Genomic DNA, 15,190 nt, shown 5'->3' on the forward strand with positions numbered 1-15,190 from the left:
ATTGGCTGCGACTAGTGTTAGGGATTGGCTGCGACTAGGGTTAGGGATTGGCTGCGACTAGGGTTAGGGATTGGCTGCGACTAGGGTAAGGGATGTGCTGCGACTAGGGTTAGGGATTGGCTGCGAGTAGAGTTAGGGTTTGTCAGCGACTAGGGTGAGGGATAAGCTGCGACTAGGGTTAGGGATTGGCTGCGACTAGGGTTAGGGATTGGCTGCGACTAGGGTTAGGGATTGGCTGCGACTAGGGTTAGGGATTGGCTGCGACTAGGGTTAGGGATTGGCTGCGACTAGTGTTAGGGATTGGCTGCGACTAAGGTTAGGGATTGGCTGCGGCTAGGGTTAGGGATGTGCTGCGTCTAGGGTTAGGGATGTGCTGCGACTAGGGTTAGGGATTGGCTGCGACTAGGGTTAGGGATTGGCTGCGACTAGGGTTAGGGATTGGCTGCGACTAGGGTTAGGGATTGGCTGCGACTAGGGTTAGGGATTGGCTGCGACTAGGGTTAGGGATTGGCTGCGACTAGGGTTAGGGATTGGCTGCGACTAGGGTTAGGGATTGGCTGCGACTAGTGTTAGGGATTGGCTGCGACTAGGGTTAGAGATTGGCTGCGACTAGGGTTAGGGATTGGCTGCGTCTAGGGTTAGGGATGTGCTGCGACTAGGGTTAGGGATTGGCTGCGACTAGGGTTAGGGATTGGCTGCGAGTAGAGTTAGGGATTGTCAGCGACTAGGGTTGTTAACGATATTAGGCATACACACAAGAAGATATTGCTATCAATATTGTTCAGAAGCCCCTTCCTGTGAATGAGATTGATGCCAGTAGAGTTAGGGATTGTCAGCGGCTGCGACTAGGGTTAGGGATTTGCTGCGACTAGAGTTAGGGATAGGCTGCGACTAGGGTTAGGGATTGGCTGCGACTAGGGTTAGGGATTGGCTGCGACTAGGGATAGGGATTGGCTGCGACTAAGGTTAGGGATGTGCTGCGACTAGGGTTAGGGATGTGCTGCGACTAGGGTTAGGGATGTGCTGCGACTAGGGTTAGGGATTTGCTGCGACTAGGGTTAGGGATAGGCTGCGACTAGGGTTAGGGATTGGCTACGACTAGGGTTAGGGATTGGCTGCGACTAGGGTTAGGGATTGGCTGCTACTAGGGTTAGGGATTGGCTGCGACTAGGGTTAGGGATCGGCTGCGACTAGGGTTAGGGATCGGCTGCGACTAGGGTTAGGGATCGGCTGCGACTAGGGTTAGGGATCGGCTGCGACTAGGGTTAGGGATCGGCTGTGACTAGGGTTAGGGATTGTCAGCGGCTGCGACTAGGGTTAGGGATTTGCTGCGACTAGGGTTAGGGATAGGCTGCGACTAGGGTTAGGGATTGGCTGCGACTAGGGTTAGGGATTGGCTGCGACTAGGGTTAGGGATTGGCTGCGACTAGGGTTAGGAATTGGCTGCGACTAGGGTTAGGGATTGGCTGCGCTAGGGTTAGGGATTGGCTGCGACTAGGGTCAACATATTGTCTGTCAACTTTCTATATGTCAATAAATCATAAACCCTTTACGGTGATGACACACAGCACTGCCTTAGTCCTCTGCTGGTGGATCCCTGAGCACATAACCACATTGATTACAGCTGGCCCAGGAACCCGTCTCATCAGTACATAGAGGCATGTTCTCTTCCTGTATTATACGTACATTGCCACGGAAAAGGAAAGTATATATATATATATATATATATATATATATATATATATATATATATATATATATATATATATATAACACAAGACTGGCACTTGAAACAGCAGGGGTACATCAAAGGAGGTGCCTTCCACGAAGAAACAACTTCTTAGACTAAGTGAAAACAGGAGGTGCACTCTCAAAACAAGTGGTAAATTGTATTCAAATCATGAAAGTGAACAACATGTCAGCATGAAGGTGTCGACCAGTTTCGGAGCATTACGCCCCTTCTTCAGGACAACTGACTTAACAACAATCCAAAGGTGATGTGCAGAGTTCCCTTTGGATTGTTGTTAAGTCAGTTGTCCTGAAGAAGGGGCGTAATGCTCCGAAACTGGTCGACACCTTCATGCTGACATTGCTAAGTCGTTGCGAAGACTTCTGTCTCCATTGCTTTATTTGCTGACTCGAGTGACACTGTCATTGGTATTGTATTGTGTCCTTAAGCCTAGCGGCTTGTGGGCACCAGGTACAAGTTGTTTTACATTTGAATAGTGCCGGCTATGTGCATATTGTATATATATATATAATCTTAGATGGGAAATAATGTGATCAGATATCATCTAACAATCAGATAACAGCACTATAATTAGATATCAGATAATAATGGGATATCAGCGCTATAATCAGATATCAGATAATGGGATATCAGTGCTATAATCAGATAATGGGATATCAGTGCTATAACCAGATATCAGCGATACGTCACAGAGGTAGAGAAGGATGTTTCTCATTGGACCATACCATCTCTCGCCGTGCAGGTCCTTTATGCACTTCTGGGTCCGCAGTAGCTGCGCTGTCAGACACTGAAGGGCTTTTAAAAAGAAAGAAACAAAACACACAGAAAAGGTTAAATGACGGTGCGTGAATATAAAAGGCATTTCCATCTGCCCCTGCGTCCTCCTGCGCAGAAGATGCATTACATGCTCACTAAGAACGGTCGGTTCTATTCGCACAGTTGCTGCAGAGTCACAATTCAGATAGATTCACTCTACTGAGAGAGGACGGACCCCCTGTGCGCACCTGCGTACTCTTCATTCATACGCCTGGCCTAGCACATGTGCAGTCGCCGCGGTCTGTGTACTCTGCATGCGCAGCATCAGATATGTGCGAGTCCCTTCTGCATTTCCTGCTGTGTGTGAATCAGGCCCATTATCAGTAATGTTATTATGAATACAAACAGCTACAAAACCGTCATTATTAAGGCTACAACATAAAGGATAAGGATGTCAGCTGGCCGTCATTCCCGTGTTACCGCAATGCAGTACATCCTATTAGTAGCTTACTTTGTAACTGGCTCATAATCTGTCATTCAGAAAGTCTCCCTTGTTGCAACATCTGTCATTGAATGTGCCTGAATGGGAGGGGGCAGATGCAAGCTGTGATGGTGCTTCAGAGGCGGATTCCCCAGGTGCAAGGTGCTGCAAGTGGGTGCCTCAGTTTAATGAAATTGTCTGCAGCATTAGCACAAGACGCAGACGCGGCTGTGGAAAGCGATGCGTCTGCGTCCGTGTCTTTGTGTGACCCGGTCTGGCCAATGGGCTGCCTAATGAGACGCCCACCAGCTGCCACTCTAATCTGGTGGGTCGGCCACACCATCGATCAGGCCTCAGCCACACCATGGAGCAGGCCTCAGCCACACCATCGAGCAGGCATCAACTTCTGAGCAGCCATAGGGCTGTCTGTAGGAATTTGGCCATCGGCTTAGAAGCATTGCGTCCAGGGCACTGGCACGAATCTGACAGGCCCCCCGTCATTGTCCAGGAACCCCTATTGGCAGGCACTGAATCGATCTCATACAGTTCTCCATCCGCCAGCTGTTCCCATCGACACGCATGTCCATAAGTAGAACACTGGGCACCTGCTCCTGACATTTTACCTGCCCTCGTGTCTGAATCGGGCGCCGTCCATGTTCATAGGCAGCAGCCATGGGGAACACAATATTGACCCCTTGCATTCACATCAGTGCATACAGCAGCTATAAAATACTGCGCCAGATGTACTAAGCCTAGGAGAGAGATAATGCATGCGGCCTTCTCACTGGCAGTAATATACATTCTATGTAATTACAGCAGGAAACCAGTCGAACCGCACTAACGGCCATAATGTTTGGTCCCTACACTGATTACACGGCCGAGATACGCACGTGGTGATGTCATACCTGTGGTGGGGGTCATACCTGTAGTGATGTCATACCTGTGATGGGTGTCATACCTGTGGTGGGTGTCATACCTGTGGCGGTGTTATACCTGTGGCGGTGTCATACCTGTGGCGGTGTCATACCTGTGGTGGGGGTCGTACCTGTGGTGGGGGTCGTACCTGTGGTGGGGGTCGTACCTGTGGTGGGGGTCATACCTGTGGCGGTGTTATACCTGTGGTAGGTGTCATACCTGTGGCGGTGTTATACCTGTGGTGGGTGTCATACCTGTGGCGATGTCATACATGTGGTGGATGCCATACCTGTGGCAGTGTCATACCTGTAGCGGCGTCATACCTGTGGTGGATGTTATACCTGTGGTGGGGGTCGTACCTGTGATGGTGTCATACCTGTGGCGGTGTCATTCCTGTGGTGGGGGTCATAAATGTGGTGATGTCATACCTGTGGCCGCGTCATACCTGTGGCGATGTCATACCTGTGGCGGTGTCATACCTGTGGCGGTGTCATACCTGTGGCGGTGTCATACCTGTGGCGGTGTCATACCTGTGGCGGTGTCATACCTGTGGCGGTGTCATACCTGTGGTGGCGGTCATACCTGTGGTGGCGGTCATACCTGTGGTGGCGGTCATACCTGTGGTGGCGGTCATACCTGTGGTGGCGGTCATACCTGTGGTGGCGGTCATACCTGTGGTGGCGGTCATACCTGTGGTGGCGGTCATACCTGTGGCGGCGGTCATACCTGTGGTGATGTCATACCTGTGGTGATGTCATACCTGTGGTGATGTCATACCTGTGGCGGTGTTATTGCCGCTGTTACTGAAACGTGCATCTTTCTCTTCCTCTCTGTTTATTCCTTTCCCAGACAGTCCTAGGCGTCCTGGTGTATGTCGGCAGAAATCCATTGCAACCGGTACCTGGAGACAAGTTTTGGGTCACAACAATCTATCTTATGCCGAACACATTGGGCCTAATTCAGGGGTGGATGAGTTGCCGAAGTTGGACGAAGGGGAGCTCTTTATTTGCGTAGTAAGTAAGGTAACCCTAACACCCAACCTTATCCCACCCTACCTGCAGCTCAACCCTCCCCGTAAGTGCTAACCCTAGACGCCCCCACAGCCTAACCCTAACCCACTTAGTGCCTTACACTAATCCTCCCTCCCTGCTGTCTAGCCCTAACCTCAACCTTCAACTCAATGCGCCACCTAACCCCAACGCTCTCTTTAGTATCGGGACTATTAGCAAGAAATTCGTTTTTGGAAATATTGCCAGCAGATTCACCCATTTCCAGCTCTGTGGCCAGCAAAGGCCCTCATTTTTGGGAATATGGTTAGCAACAAATTCACCTGTCCTCAGCACTAGGACCAGCAAATTCACCAGTTTTCACTAGGGAAACAGGGACCTCTGACAGGAGGAACAACCTTTACATCCAACATTAGATTAATGGCAAAAAGTAAAATAATGTCACTGGGTCTGACAATAATATACCTTTACACAATAGTATACCTGGAAAAACATACAGTAGTGTTAGTAAAGAGGTTCCGACAGTCGGGATCCTGATAGTCATTAGCCGACGTCGGAATCCCGACTGGCCGGACTCAGACAGCATGGCGAGCGCAACAAAGCCCCTTGTCTGTGGTCACGGTGGCTCTCTACGCTTGCCACCTATTCTATTCTCCCTCGTTGGGGTCGTGGACCCCCACGAGGGAGAATAGCCGGTAACAGTCGGGAACCCAATGTCGGATAAATGACTGTCGGGACCCTGTCCGGCACCCGTTAGTAAATATGGACACAAGCTGATACACAAAGCACAACATTGGGGAAATATATAAAACATTTGTCTCATTCCTCTCTATAGAAATAGATGAATATATTAGCTATTAGTTACTTAGCAATAGGATATTTATATGGGGGTACCCCACCCAGATTCCCCCCAGGAGTACTCCGCCAGTACAACAATCCACAATGGCCTCCGCGCCAATTCAGCAAACATTGCTCCTCCTCTTTTCTTGCTGCAAACTTTCCACCTGTCTGATAGGCCGAATATGGACGTAATCCTCGTGTTTCCCATTCTGCTATGTACAGTAGTTATACCCGCTGCCCATTCCCCCATCAGTACAATTCGCCAGCAGCGACACCTCTCCCCCCTACGCTCCCCTATGAATCACAAAGCGGTCTCCTACCTTAGTTTTGGTGGCCTGCTGCCATCTCGGCTGTTAATTATGGTGAAGGAATAATTGGAGGAAGTATTGTATTTTCCTCGTTATTACTGCTCTGGTCCTTCCGTAGTGGAGGCAGCTTCCGCAAACACCGCTCATCAGCAAGGGCATTAAATAGTAATGCACAGCCTCAATAATTAAAGGACCTTCCTTGATCTTAATTTCAAAAGGTAATTTCATCCTTATTGCATAGCCATATTAATTTTCTCTGGGCGAGCTAATTCAAAGCTATTTCCAGTTTCCGTAGATACCAAATGTTTCCGTAGTAACGGTAAAACAAAGGGAGACCTTAAGGTTTCACCCTGGAAGTACAAAGCCTCAATTGATTAAATAGTTATTCCCCGGTAATGGGACATAAGAGCAGGGTTCGCAAATACTCGCTATAGCGAGTATTTTACCCACTTTGGAGCACCAGGGACTCATTTTTTATGAATAGCTGGGTCCCCTGGGACCCAGCCATTTCGGGGTGCACGCCATGTTAATATGTGACAAGGGCAGAGGGATCTGTTTCCCCTTCAGTTGTGATGCGACCGTGGAGAAGACACAGCGTGACTTATGGCCGCTTCATACATCTTCTGGGCGCGAAAATGAAAGTGTCCCTGTCACCACAGAGTCATAGGCAGCAGTGCACAGAAGCCGCGTAAGCTGGCTCCTGCACTGTGCCTCATCAACAGACGGCTGGAGCCAACGCTAGAAGCAGCTGCTCAGCAGGGGAACAGAGCTGCGGCTGGTGTGAGGACGGAGCACGAGGAACTGAAACCAGCATTGGGGGCCACAACCAGGGAGGTGCGAGTGAGGACGGAGCAGACCCGGGCAGGAAGTAGAGGTAAGAGGGGTGCGTGGTCCATTTAGCAGGCTGCTTGGCTGTGTCATGTAAGGGGATTTATTGCTAGCAGGACTCGGGCTGCAGACTTCCCTCTTCCTCTCCTACCTCGCGGTGCTGCTCTCTTGTGTGTCCCTGTCACCTCCTCCAGGCTCCTGCTGGCTGTTAATGGCCCACTTGTCCCCTCCTCCAGTCACTGCATGGCTGGCAGAGAGGCTGCAGCTCACCAATTAACTCTTAACAGGTAGAGCTGCCTGTAGGAGAGGAGCCTATAGACTTTGTTGGGATTTCACTAACCCTATCCCTCCTGTTCCTGCTGCCATTACTTTTATTTTGTTATAGAAACAATGGACAGGGGCAGAATCCTGATTGGTGCAGCACAGGTGTCCCTATTCCGACATTATGCCTTTTTCTAGTATATGTGTAGCTTGCTTTATGTGAGTGGGCGAATTGCCAATTGATTACCTACCCCAACCCACAGTTTTGGGGTGCCCAAATCTATGTTTGCTTACCAAAAAAAAGAAAATAGGCTCAGGCTGGCCCTTGGCTCAGGGTATATGCCATATGGAAGAGAGGAGGAGGCTTCTGTATGTGCCATGCTGGGGAAGGGGAGAGGAGGCTTTATTCCGTTGGGACCCAGAAAAGGTCAAGTAGGACCCCGATTTTTTAAAGTGAGGGGTCCCAGGGACCCATAATTTTGGGGGGTTTTCGCGATCACTGAAGAGGCGCAGTGATGCCACCGGGGTCAGATGTTAAGTGAGAGACCTTAATGTTAATCACACGGTTTATTTTTAAAGCAAAGTTCAATTTATTAATTTATTAACAGTCATTTATATTCCGCAACACATTACAGAGAGCGTATCAGTCACACCAGCCCCTGCCCCAGTGCTGCTTATACTCTATATTCCCTATCACATGTACACACATTACAGAGAGCATATCGGTCACATCAGCCCCTGCCCCAGTCGTGCTTACAATGTATATTCCCTATCACATGTACACACATTACAGAGAGCGTATCAGTCACATCAGCCCCTGCCCCAGTGCTGCTTACACTCTATATTCCCTATCACATGTACACACATTACACAGAGCGTATCAGTCACATCAGCACCTGCCCCAGTGGTGCTTACACTCTATATTCCCTATCACATGTACACACACATTACAGAGAGTGTATCAGTCACATCAGTCTCTGCCCCGGTGCTGCTTACACTCTATATACCCTATCACATGTTCACACACATTACAGAGAGCGTATCAGTCACATCAGCCCCTGCCCCATTGGTGCTTACACTCTATATTCCCTATCACATGTACACACACATTACAGAGAGCGTATCAGTCACATCAGCCCCTGCCCCAGTGGTGCTTCCACTCTATATTCCCTATCACATGTACACACATTACAGAGAGCGTATCAGTCACATCAGTCCCTGCCCCAGTACTGCTTACACTCTATATTCCCTATCACATGTACACACATTACAGAGAGCGTATCAGTCACATCAGCCCATGCCCCAGTGGTGCTTACACTCTATATTCCCTATCACATGTACACAAACATTACAGAGAGCGTATCAGTCACATCAGCTCCTGCCCCAGTGGTGCTTACGCTCTACATTCCCTATCACATGTACACACACATTACAGAGAGCGTATCAGTCACATCAGCCCCTGCCCAGTGCTGCTTACACTCTATATTCCCTATCACATGTACACACATTACAGAGAGCGTATCAGTCACATCAGCCCCTGCCCCAGTGCTGCTTACACTCTATATTCCCTATCACATGTACACACACATTACAGAGAGCATATCAGTCATATCAGCCCCTGCCCCAGTGCTGCTTACACTCTATATTCCCTATCACACGTACACACACATTACAGAGAGCCTATCAGTCACATCAGCCCCTGCCCCAGTGCTGCTTACACTGTATATTCCCTATCACACGTACACACATTACAGAGAGCGTATCAGTCACATCAGCCCCTGCCCCAGTGCTGCTTACACTCTATATTCCCTATCACATGTACACACATTACAGAGAGCGTATCAGTCACATCAGCCCCTGCCCCAGTGGTGCTTACACTCTATATTCCCTATCACATGCACATACACATTACAGAGAGCGTATCAGTCACATCAGCCCCTGCCCTAGTGCTGCTTACACTCTATATTCCCTATCACATGTACACACATTACAGAGAGCGTATCAGTCACATCAGTCCCTGCCCCAGTGCTGCTTACACTCTATATTCTTTATTACACGTACACACACATTACAGAGAGCGTATCAGTCACATCAGCCCCTGCCCCAGTGCTGCTTACACTCTATATTACCTATCACATGTACACACACATTACACAGAGCGTATCAGTCACATCAGCACCTGCCCCAGTGGTGCTTACACTCTATATTCCCTATCACATGTACACACATTACAGAGAGCGTATCAGTCACATCAGTCCCTGCCCCAGTACTGCTTACACTCTATATTCCCTATCACATGTACACACATTACAGAGAGCGTATCAGTCACATCAGCCCATGCCCCAGTGGTGCTTACACTCTATATTCCCTATCACATGTACACACATTACAGAGAGCGTATCAGTCACATCAGCCCCTGCCCCAGTGGTGCTTACACTCTATATTCCCAATCACATGTACACAAACATTACAGAGAGCGTATCAGTCACATCAGCCCCTGCCCCAGTGGTGCTTACGCTCTACATTCCCTATCACATGTACACACACATTACAGAGAGCGTATCAGTCACATCAGCCCCTGCCCCGTGCTGCTTACACTCTATATTCCCTATCACATGTACACACACATTACGGAGAGCGTATCAGTCACATCAGCCCCTGCCCCAGTGGTGCTTACACTCTATATTCCCTATCACATGTACACACACATTACACAGAGCGTATCAGTCACATCAGTCCCTGCTCCAGTGGTGCTTACACTCTATATTCCCTATCACATGTACACACATTACAGAGAGCGTATCAGTCACATCAGCCCCTGCCCCAGTGGTGCTTACACTCTATATTCCCTATCACATGTACACACACATTACAGAGAGCGTATCAGTCACATCATCCCCTGCCCCAGTGCTGCTTACACTCTATGGGCCTTATTTTGGTTCATTCTTTCTGACAAAATCCTTCTTAGATGGGCAAAACCATGTGCACTGCAGGGGGGGCTGATGTAACATGTGCAGAGAGAATTAGATTTGGGTGGGGTTTTACTTCAAAGTGAGATCTATATTGCAGTGTAAAAATAAAGCAGTCAGTATTTTCCCTGCACAGAAACAAAATTACTCACCCAAATCTAATTCTCTCTGCACATGTTACATCTGCCCCCCCTGCAGTGCACATGGTTTTGTCCATCTAAGAAGGATTTTGTCAGAAAGAATGAACCAAAATAAGGCCCTATATTCCCTATCACATGTACACACACATTACAGAGAGCGTATCAGTCACAACCGTTACAAATATTGTCCAGTGTGTAACTAGTTTAACAGTGGTAGGTTTTATGGTGTGAAAGATTATAAGGTCACATGACTGTCCCAGTTTGTAATTTTGGTAGAAGAATCTGCAGACAATGGCACATAGCTGAATAATGTGTTTATTTATATTTCATTATTTAAAATAAAAAGTGACATTTGTAAAGGGCATAAATAATACAACAAATAATGATTTTCAGAAAAAAATGATGTAGTAAATACAAGATGAATCTCAACACTAGATGTACACATATAAAAGTAGCAATGTTACCACAGGAAGGAATGATACACTGTAATATACTGTATACGAATCACAGTCAGCTGATCTGGTCACGTGGCTCCTGGATCTCTTCCTGACTTTCCCCATTGAATACTGAAACTTTGTTTCTCGGTTCTTTAGATAAAACTTCAGATTCTGAAATAAATTGACATTGGGTTAATCTGTCCTCATATATATAATGCCATGCAGTGCTTTATTTTAACCCTTTGAGTGCCAACATCTCTGTGATTTGTTATATAAATTAAAATAAAAAATGTTGTGTAAAAAAAATATGTTTTTTTCCTATATAAGGAAACATTACAGGTCATTATAATGAATAAAAGTTTTGCTTGGCAATTTCCACACCTATTTTGACAAATTCACTTGGCACTCAAAGGGTTAACTATAAAGGGCAATAAAATTGAACCAATACAATTTGGAACAACAATAACTGTGCTTGAATCAATGTCATTAAAAGTATTTAACAGCTGCCTTTTTTTTTTTTTTTTTTTTATATATTCTTTATTTGTAATTTTCAATTGTAAAAATACAGGCATTACAACATTTGAAAAAATAGAAACTTATCTAGAGCGACTGCAGTGAATATGGACTATATATTTAAAACTTTATCTTACGATTTCACCAATACATGTTAAAATATAAAGGTTTCTATAATAACTTTGACATACTAAACAATCGAGTCTTGTATTGTAACACATTGCGCAACTAGATAAGGGGTACAGTTAAGGGGGGGGGGGTAGGGAAGTGGTATAGGGGTGGGTCATGGTGGGAGAGGAGGTAGTTAAGGGGGGTAGGGACCTGCGAAGAGATATGGATTCTAAACACTTTATATGGATTGAAAGTTTACACTGGCTTAGAATTTTTCCCGGTTTTGTATCCCGATGCGTCCAGGGCCTCGCACTTCGCGGTTATTGGGCATTTGGTATATGACTTTTATACGTGGTTGAGGACTGAAACTCATGCCATTTTAGCCATGTGGCCGTGAAGTCAGATTGCTTGTCAAGTGCAGAGTAGTAGATGTCCTCCATTGCTCTATAGAAGTCCACTCTCTGAAACCACTCCCAAATGGTCGGAGGAGATATTGACCTCCAGTGAACTGGTACCACCGCTCTTGCTGCGTTGTTGAGATGCCCTAGGAGTGAACGTCTGTATTTAGCAAAGGGTATGGTGGTGTGGGATAGTAACCAGAAGTCGGGAGTCTCTGGTGCCTGAGATCCCAGTATCTCCGATGAGATCTGTATCACACTGTCCCAGAATTTCACTATCTTCGGGCAGTCCCACCATATATGAATCAATGTCCCTCTCTGTGAGTTGCATCTCCAGCACATGGGGGACACAGAGGGGAAGAATCTGTGGATCTGGGGCGGACATCTATACCATCTAGTTAATAGTTTATATTGCGTTTCCACTACTTCCACGCTGGTGGAGCAACGGGACATATTTTCGCAATGTTTTTCCCATTTTATGTGGATGCCCCTTGGAGATAGGTCCGTGTCCCAAGCCGCACAGAAGGCGGGGACATCAGTGGAGTGTGCCTGCACTATTAGTTTGTAGATGGACGACACTGTGTGAATTGGTTCTAAGGCTTGTGAGCACAGTACCTCAAATGGATAAGGAGCTTTCGCTAGGGAGGAAGTGTTCCTTTGCGAATGAATAAAGTGTCTTACTTGAAAGTAGAACCATGTGTCTGACTGTAATATTGTCTTGTCTTCTTTTAAGTCACTAAAGGGTTTAACATTGCCTCCTGATATCAGATCACATATTCTGGATAGGCCTCCCCGATACCATCTACGTGCTATACTTCCTGAGGCCCCTGGGCTAAAGTCTGGGTTATTAATTATTGGAAGGAGTAAAGTGTCCGGTGAGGTGAGACCTAACTTATATCGAACAGATTTCCACAGATTTAAGGTTGGCTCTACCGTCGGGTGAGTTGTACGAGCTATTTTGGGGAGCCAGGGAGTCACCTGTAAGTCCAGTCCTGAGGAGTGTTTTTCTATGTCTACCCATTGTTTCTTATTGGAGTCATATCTTGACCAGTCTAAGATTCTATGTAATATTGATGCCTGGTGGTATGCTTGTAACCAGGGGAGCTGTTGGCCGCCTTGTGCTTTCCTGCGGAATAAGTATTTATGCTTGAATCTGGGCTTCTTACCTCCCCATACAAATCGACTAATAACCCTTTGCATTTCCACAATATATTTTAGCGGGAGTTTTAGCGGGATAGTCTGGAATAAGTATAGGAACCGGGGTAAGACGTTCATTTTTATAATGTTCATCCTACCTATCCAGGAGAACTTCTGGTTCGCCCAATTTGCCAGTTCCGAGCGCACTTTTTGTATCAGCGGGGTGTAGTTTATTGCTGAGGTCGTCTGAAGAGATGCAGGAATAGAGACCCCTAGATATTTGATATAAGAGGGATGCCAGGAGAATGGGAACTGAGGGGCCAGTGACTCTACCACCTCGTGTGGTAGGGTGATGTTTAGAGCTATAGACTTAGTATAGTTAATTTTAAAATTGGATAATTTCCCAAAGCGTGCGAACTCTCTCATAATATTTGGAAGAGATATCGCTGGTTTAGTGACAATTGCCAACAGATCATCGGCAAAGAGTGCCAGTCTATGGTCCACTCCTCCAATATCTAAGCCGCTTATATCTGGATTCGCTCTAATGGCTCTAGCCAGTGCCTCCATGCATATCACATAGAGCAGGGGCAACAACGGGCACCCCTGTCTAGTCCCATTGGCAATTAGCACGGGGTTGGACAGCATGCCATTAATTCTCACTCTGGCCGTTGGTGATTGATATAGTGCAAGGATTTTCCCTATAAATTGATCTCCTATTCCTGCATGTCGGAGGACCTCCCCCATAAATGTCCAGTCTACCCGGTCAAACGCCTTTTCGGCATCTGTGGAAAGAAGCATTGTCGGAATTTTGGCAGATTGGGCGTATGCAACCAGGTCAATGACTCTCGTTGTATTATCCCTCGCCTCTCTCCCACGTACGAATCCCACTTGGTCAGGGTGCACCAAGCGTGGAATTAACAAGGATAGTCGGTTTGCTAGTAATTTTGCGTATAACTTGACATCGACGTTGAGGAGAGAGATGGGGCGGTAGCTGGAGGGGAGGGCTGGGTCTTTGCCTTCTTTTGGTAAGACCGTGATGTGAGCTTCAAGGGACTGAGCCGAGAAGGGGGATGTCGGGGAGATCTCATTGCAGGCCTTTGTAAGAAGTGGGATCAGGCGGTCTTGGAACATTTTATAGTATGTTATGGTGAAGCCATCTGGGCCCGGACTTTTACCAGAAGGCGAAGTTTTGAGTGCTAGTCGAAGCTCAGATTCCGTGAAAGGGTCATTTAAGGCTGTCGTTACTTCAGGTTATAGTTTAGGGTAATTTATATCTTTCAAGTATGTTCTAGTTTCTGACTCATGCGCTGATTGATCTTGTGGCGGTCCCTGTGAGGATAGGTTATAAAGGCCTGTATAGTAATTTTGAAAAATCTCTGCTATTTCATTGTTTTTGGCATGAAGGGCACCCGAGGAGTCCTTCATCCCGGTGATATACGTTAGTGATCTTTGGGCCCGCAGTGCCCTTGCCAGTTGTTTACCTGGTTTATTGCCCCATCTGAAATATTTATGGCGGCAGCATCGGAAAGCTCTGCGGGTGCCCTCATTTAACAGGCTATTTAGGGAGGTCCTAGCATTCTGCAGTTCTAAAAGAACATCTGGGGTCATAGATGATTTATGTATTAATTCTAGTTTTTTAATTTTATCCAGTAGGGCCTCTCTACATTCCGTTTTTTTCTTTTTGAGGTAGGAGCCTATTTTAATACACCTACCTCGGATTACGCATTTGTGAGCTTCCCATATTGTGACTGGGGACGTTTCGTCGTTTGAGTTCAGTGATATATATTCATCTATGGCTTCCTCTAGTTGCTTCCTGCAATCATCTTCACGCAGGAATTGCTCATTAAATCGCCATTGCCAGTGGCGCGTGGGGGGGTGTAGTAATGACAACTCTAATGTTATGGGGGCGTGGTCTGAACCCACTATCTGTCCTATGGAGGTGTTGGCCAAGAGGTCTAGTGATCTGTGATTTAAATAAAAGTAGTCGATGCGTGTGTATGAGTTGTGAGGGTGTGAGTAGAAGGTGTAGTCTTGGTCTTTGGGGTGCATTAGCCTCCATGTATCTATAAGTTGGAAGTCATGTATTAGCATTTTGAACCTTCTCAGGTCTTTTGCTGAGGCGGAGGTCGAAGCACTAGTTGCATCTATTGAGGGTTCTGCTGCCCAATTAAAATCACCCCCTACCACCAATACCCCTTCTATGGTGTGCTCTATTGACTCCAGTGCCATTTTCAGTGTACGCAGTTGGCCCTTGTTAGGGAGGTACAGGTTTACGAAAGTGAACACTTGATTGTGTATAGTAGTTTTTATGCACAGTCCCCGACCATCTCCCACAAGGG

General features: G+C 46.9%; 1 protein-coding gene across 3 annotated transcripts in view; it reads right to left on the minus strand.

Moving 5' to 3' along the window:
* Positions 1 to 10,607: 10,607 nt before the first annotated feature.
* Positions 10,608 to 15,190, minus strand: part of MDH1B (malate dehydrogenase 1B) — a 54,171-nt gene continuing 49,588 nt past the window's right edge. For all 3 annotated transcript variants that reach the window (XM_083154147.1, XM_083154148.1, XM_083154149.1), the window contains exon 10: positions 10,608 to 10,863. In XM_083154147.1, the coding sequence (XP_083010273.1) occupies positions 10,766 to 10,863 (98 nt within the window). In that variant the 3' untranslated portion in view covers positions 10,608 to 10,765. The remainder of the gene's footprint in view (positions 10,864 to 15,190) is intronic.

This window comes from Crinia signifera, chromosome 7 (genome assembly GCF_055691185.1).
Source record: "Crinia signifera chromosome 7, ASM5569118v1, whole genome shotgun sequence".
Classification (NCBI taxonomy): domain Eukaryota; kingdom Metazoa; phylum Chordata; class Amphibia; order Anura; family Myobatrachidae; genus Crinia; species Crinia signifera.